The sequence below is a fragment of the Herpailurus yagouaroundi genome, unplaced genomic scaffold (genome assembly GCF_014898765.1).
Source record: "Herpailurus yagouaroundi ecotype Mexico unplaced genomic scaffold, PumYag 163, whole genome shotgun sequence".
In the NCBI taxonomy this organism is placed as follows: Eukaryota; Metazoa; Chordata; class Mammalia; order Carnivora; family Felidae; genus Herpailurus; species Herpailurus yagouaroundi.
The window spans coordinates 55791402-55797597 of record NW_024412404.1 but is presented as its reverse complement, the minus strand read 5'-3'; the positions used below and the strand labels follow the sequence as shown (position 1 = coordinate 55797597).

Sequence of the window (6196 nt, the reverse complement as noted above, 5' to 3'; positions counted from 1 at the left end):
GAGAGAGAGAGAGACAGAGTGTGAGCAGGGAAGGGGCAGAGAGAGAGGGAGACACAGAATCTGAAACAGGCTCCAGGCCGTCAGCACAGAGCCCAAGGCGGGGCTCGAACTCACCAGCTGGGAGATCATGACCTGAGCCGAAGTCAGGCTTAACCGACGACTGAGACACTCAGGTGCCCCTGAATTTTTTATTTAATGTATTTTAAGTACTCACATGCAGCTAGCAGTTTCCGTATTAGACGATGTAGTTCTATAGACTAGGATATATTATAATCGATGATGAGTCAGATTACCTGGATTCAAATTCCCAGCTCCTCCATGACCTCGGTCAATTTGTTTAAATTCTGTGAGATTCAATTTCCATATCTGTTAAAGAGAATTAAAGATAGTATCTCCGCAAAAGGCTGTTGCTGCTGTCAGGGACATTGTTGATGTCACAGCTTTGGGCGATTCCTGGCGTTTCTTAGCTGAAAATTTCAAATGTTTGTTTCTGCCACTGAAGTTAAAAATCAGTGATGTCTTCAAAAGCATTTAAATTTATGGAATGAGCTTGTTCAAAACCCAAATCTAGGTTCATAAAATCATTAATTCGGGTAACTTTGCCATCACCTAACATAGAAACTTATATTACTAAATATTTATTTATTAAAATAAAATGCTAGAATATATTTTTAATCCTTACAGGCCCACCTAGAACATGGCTTATTATAATAAGATTGTAATAAAAGTGAACTCTTTTGCAAATAATTACTTCTGGTTGCACTGGTACTCAGAGTGAAGGAGGTGGCTTAACCTGCAGAGGTTATGTCATTTACAAAAGTCGTTAAATCTTGGGGGAGGTTCCCACTCCCCTGCTGCCATGATTATGTGGTTTCCTCCTGGGCTCTTGCATTCATTCCCCAAACAGTGATGGGGGGCCTATCCTGCCAGACCAGCTAGGTGCTGGGGTCAGCGGTGAGTAAATGGGTCTTGCCCTATGTAGCTATGAAAAAGCAATGACGTGTGGCCAGCTGGGGCTTTGATTGGGGAAGTAGGAGAAGGGGAAGCCACAGAGCCCAGGAATCCCGCCCGGCTGAGGGTGGAGGTGTCGTACTTTAAGAGGTCCAAGGGAACAACCTTTTGCGGAACTCCCTTCGCTGCCACGGGGGAGTCAGAATATGGAATCCGCAAGTTGTTAGATAATCAGGTCTCTTTCCAGTTTGTCTTGTACACATCATTGTGGGTCATGGGATTCGTTTTTCCAATGTTAGGAGTAACTTGGTTCTTTACTCTGTGATATCATTTTGGTCCTCAGCTAGTGGCTACTCTCTATGGCTGGGGCCTCCGAGGGCATGAGGTCACCCTTCTTCTGGGAAGGCTAGGTCCAGGACAGCCTGTCAGAGGGCAGGGCCAGAGGCGATCCTCCCCCACTTTGCTGCCGCTGTTCTCACTGGCCTTCTGGAGTCTGGTGGCCACTAGACTTAAAGTTACAGGGCCGAATGGATGTGTTGGGGTCCTCGGGCCCGTGAGGGGGAGACTCCCACACGCAGGTAACTGTAGACACAGTGGGACTGCAGTGGAACGCAGTCACACATAGGGGTGGTGTGGGCACAACAGAGGCAACGTCAGTGCAGCCAGGGGCTGGGGGCCCAGTGGCAGGGGATGCGTGGGGGGAAAGGCAGCCTGGGCCAAGGGCACAGCTTGTGCCCAGACATGGGGTGGTGTGGTCCACCCCGGGCACTCTGGTCCCACATGGCTAGAGTGTGAGAGAAGAGGCTACAGGTGTTCTACGCCTAACAAGTGTGGCTTCTGTTTATCCAGCATCTTCTGTGTCCTGGGGACTGTCTGCCTGGCAGTTAGTCTCTTGTCTTTAAGACAGCTTTTCAAGGTAGTTTGTATTCCCACTTTACCGACAGGAGCCTGGGGCTCAGGAGAAATAGGAAATTCCCCTGTGGGCTATTCAGCTATGGAGAGGCGGGGCCAATGGGGGAAGGACCTTACCAGCCCCTCATGGTGATAGAACTTTTTACGGAGGCAATGAGGGAGACGTTTCGAGGGGGGAGTGGCTTCGTCAGGTTGTATTTTAGAAGTATCACTCTTTGGATGTCACAGTGTAGATGGGAGGCTAGGAGGACAGCTGGGGGGCTGTAGACACATTCTGGCTGGAGGTGATGGGGGGCTCAGAGTAGGTCCATGGTAGTAGGTTAGAGAGAAATATTGAATTGGGCGAGTTAGAATTTGTGAGCATTCAGATTGGGGGTGAAAATAAAGAGAAAAGGATCCAAGGGGCTCTCCAGATTTCTGGTTTAGGTGTGATGCCAATAACCAGGACAGAGGAAGGAAGGGCTCTGTATTAACTAGGATTACGTTTGGGGCACCTGGGTAGCTCAGTTGGTTGAGTGTCTGACTCTTGGTTTCAGCGCAGGTCATGATCTCACGTTTCGTGAGTTCAGCCCCGCATCAGGCTCCACACTGACATGCAAAGCCTGCTTGGGATTCTCTCTCTCTCCCTCTGTCTCTCTGCTCCTTCCCTGCTCATGCTGTCTCAAAATAAATAAACTTAAAAAAATTTTTTTAAATAAATTAGAATTACATTCGGTTGTAAATGAGATCGAAAATAACAGCCTGAACAAGGTAGAAGTTGTTTCTCACTCACATAAAATGTGTCATGAGCACGCTGGGAAGGCGCACACATGAGTTGTGTTTTTCCACAGTACCTTTTCCAATAAAGTACCAGTTTTGTTCAGTCATAAAGCAAAGGGAATCACGATTCTGAAAGCAGGTTCAGGGTTCCAAACTGGGTGACATTTCACCATGTGATTAAACTTGGCTTCTTACACAGCGCATGGAGCAGAACATAAGTCACACAACAAACAAGGTAACAGAAAGGTGCAAAGTTAGCCAAGCAAACGTGAAGTCAGTCTGTGGGTGCGCAGTTGAGATAAGGCCGTGGTCCAGCCGGGTCAGCCCTCGGCACTTACCGCTTATTATGGTCAAGCCGTGAAGGATCTCAGTCACGTTCGAGATCAATCGGGTAGTGCCTTGGCGGCAGCTGCTTTTTAAGTGGTCATGGAGGGGTCACATCAGAAGAGTCTGATGGTTTGCTGCAAAACTCGTCCCTTTATGAAGAGCCCCTGCAGACCTCCTCTGGTTCGGCTTGTTGTCAGTGCTGGGGTATCAGCTGATGCCGGTCCCGGCGATAATCTCGGAGCTGCAGTACCTCTGACTACTTGTGTCATTGCTTGACATCAGAGGCTCCATTTTGCTTTCTACTGTGAGGTGACCAGCCCAATAAGGCAGCGATGCGTCATAAAGTCCTCAGGGATCTTAATTCCTTCCAGGCCAGCATGCCACCATTCCTAGGGTTTGGCCCCATCTTCAAGGTACCAGATGGTACCTTTCTCATTCCACTCGGCCACGTGCCACTTTCACTTCATCACATTGGCCAGAATTTAGTCATGTGGTCAAGCCTCACCGCAAGGGAAGCTGGGAAATGAGGTCTTTATTTTGGACCTATTTAAAATTCTGCTGCTGTGGAAGAACAGATGGGACAGATGGCAGGAAGGGTAATGTGTCACATATGGAAACAACTGTTACCTGCTAGGAAGTAAGTATGACCAAAAGGCTATGGGGAGATTAGGGAAAGAAGAGAATTGCCGGCTGATCCAGGAAGGCTGCCTGGAAGAAGTAGGCTTTGGACATGGATGGATGTCAACAGGCAGAGATGGGGGAGTGAAGAGGGCATTCCAAGTCGGGGTATAGGAGAGCTGAGGAGTCCAGTGTAGCTGGGCACAAGTCACTGAGTGTGACTGGCAACATGCTTGGGGCCAGATAGCTGGGCCTGTGTGGCCAGGCCCAGGAGGCAGGCTCTACTCTGAAGGCAACCGGTGGGTCATGCAAGGCTTGAAGGGGCAGGGCTCTCAGAGGCCAGAATAGAGGCAGGAAATGGAATCCATTTCCCCTCCTGAGCCTCTCCCCGCCAACCGCCAAGCAAGTCTTGGCATTTGCTAGACCTTGAAAGAACCTTGTTGGTCCAAGGTGGGCACAGAGGTGGCTGAATGGTGGTCCCCAGCCAGTGGGGTCCCCAAGCCCTGCCTCCTTGTCTGGCCCCCGCCCAGGACCAAGACATCTTCTCAGACGTACCACGGGCTGCAGCAACCTTCAGGTCTGGAAACTCAGTGAGTGACCTTGACAGGGAAACTTGTCCCCTGCAAAACTCCTTTTCCACTGAGCTAGTACTTCTGCCACCTCGTGAGACTAAGAACCGTGACTGGGGATTAGGGGGATTGTTGTTAACTTTGGTGGGTGTGATGACAGCAGAGTAGTTGCATAACAGAGTCATTGTCCTTTGGAATTTCATACGGAAGCATTTGTAGGTAAAATGACAGATCTGAGAATTGCCTTCAAACACTCCCGAAAATACCCCCAAATTGGGATTGGGAGATGCCGGATGAAAGGAGATTGGCAGGTTGTTACTAATGCTGAGTGATGAGTAGATGAGGGCCCATTGTATTCTTTCTGCGTGTGTTTATATTTGAAATTCTCCATAACAAAGTGTTCAAGAAGTTCGGCTTTTTTGTTGTTGTCGATCAGACATCACTGAAAAAGTTGGACTGGAAAATAGATGCTTTCTGTAATATATACATATATTTTTTAACTTGGCTCTTAAGGCAAGAAAAGTTCTTAATATAAATATTAAGAATTTAACTTTGTTTTTCAGATACAGTGCAATAAGCTTGAAAAGGAAATTCAGTCCGCAACAGAAGAAACGGAACTCTTCTATAACAGAGGGGTATAGGGATGAGTTTTTGGTGAATTTGTTCTGTTCCTGCTTGAACGCCTTCCTCTCTGCTCGAGGTGTCTGTTCCGAGGACTCTGCCAGGGGTCTGGAACCCGAGGTGTCTGTGCCCCCCAGGATGGTTTACAATTGCACAGGCCAGCGCCCTTTTCAGGCAGGTGCCTGGGGTTTCAAGCCTGGATGAAAGTTCTGAGAAACAAGAGGCTGTCCTGTCTGGTCCACCCCCATGGGGTTGCTGAGGGGATGGGTGATAGAAGATTCGATTCTCTAGGTGTTTGTTCATCGGCCTCTGAAGGGATACTGTGAAATTACTAATAAACTTATTAAAAGTTGAGTATTTGAAAAAATAAAGGAAAAGGGTCTCCCGTGCCCAGGGTCCAGCCATTAAATTGATGGCCCACCTCAAGGTAAGTGGGAGCCTCTGGTGAGCGCTGAAGGCCTCCACCCCCAAAGCAATCCTCTTTCCCTCCTCAGCTTACTCCCATTTTGGACGCCTGAAAATCTTTGCCCCCGGGGCCATCCGCCTCCTGTCTCCTCTCTGGCAAATGACCCTGCCTCCTCCCTCACAGTGAAAACAAGGCTGTGGGCCAGCGGTGGAACCTCCTGGCGTCAATTCCGCAGACCTCTTCCCACCCACGCCCAGCCTTCCCTCCTCCTCGCAAGGTCAGCTGTGGGCCGGGCTCAGGGCCCTTCCATTCCCATTTCCTCAGGGCCTTCCGTGCCTGTGTAGCTTCCCTGCCTCTGGCTCCAGACTCCTCCCTCCTTCCCAGAAGCAAGGGAACTACTGGAGTCACCAGCCTCGTTAAAATAGCTAACATCCTTCCGGAGCCAAATGTTTTCAAGGGTTGTCTCCCCTCGCTGTGCCCACTGCCTTCCACCCTGCTAGAACTGCTCCCCACCCCACACCCCACCCGAACACTGACTGCCAGTCTGCTGGGTGCTCAGACTCAGCACGGGGCTTGCTCCCCTGAGCGGTAGGCCCCCCTCCTGCTGCCCCCGGTACCCCGCCCCTCAGACATCCACTTGAGACCATCTTTTCCTCCCCGTCTCAGGAAATGGCACCGCCACCGACGAAGCAGCGTCACCCAAGATCACTGGCGTCACCCTCTCTTCTCCCTCCCCTCAACCCCATTCAACAGCTGAGCCCAAAGGTGACAAGTGCTACAGCCTGCCCGGCCCATCAGCATCCCCTGCTGGCGTTACTCGATTATCTCTGCTGGCTCCTCCCTTCCCTGCCTCAGCCTGCTCTGATAAACACCTGCCCAAAAGCCTTAAATGGCTTCCCAGTGCATCAGGTTCAAGTCCAAATTCCTTACCAGGCAGGCCAGAGCCTTTACCTTATTCATCTCCTGCCGCCCCTTTTCTTCACTTTGGACCATACCCTGTTCCTCATATGGGCTGCAGGCTTTCCTTCCTGGA

General features: G+C 50.1%; 1 protein-coding gene across 2 annotated transcripts in view; it reads left to right on the top strand.

Moving 5' to 3' along the window:
- Nucleotides 1–5111, top strand: part of SFXN4 (sideroflexin 4) — a 24327-nt gene extending 19216 nt beyond the window's left edge. For both annotated transcript variants that reach the window (XM_040486601.1, XM_040486599.1), the window contains one exon: nt 4700–5111. In XM_040486601.1, the coding sequence (XP_040342535.1) occupies nt 4700–4777 (78 nt within the window). In that variant the 3' untranslated portion in view covers nt 4778–5111. The remainder of the gene's footprint in view (nt 1–4699) is intronic.
- The last annotated feature ends 1085 nt before the right edge of the window (nt 5112–6196 follow it).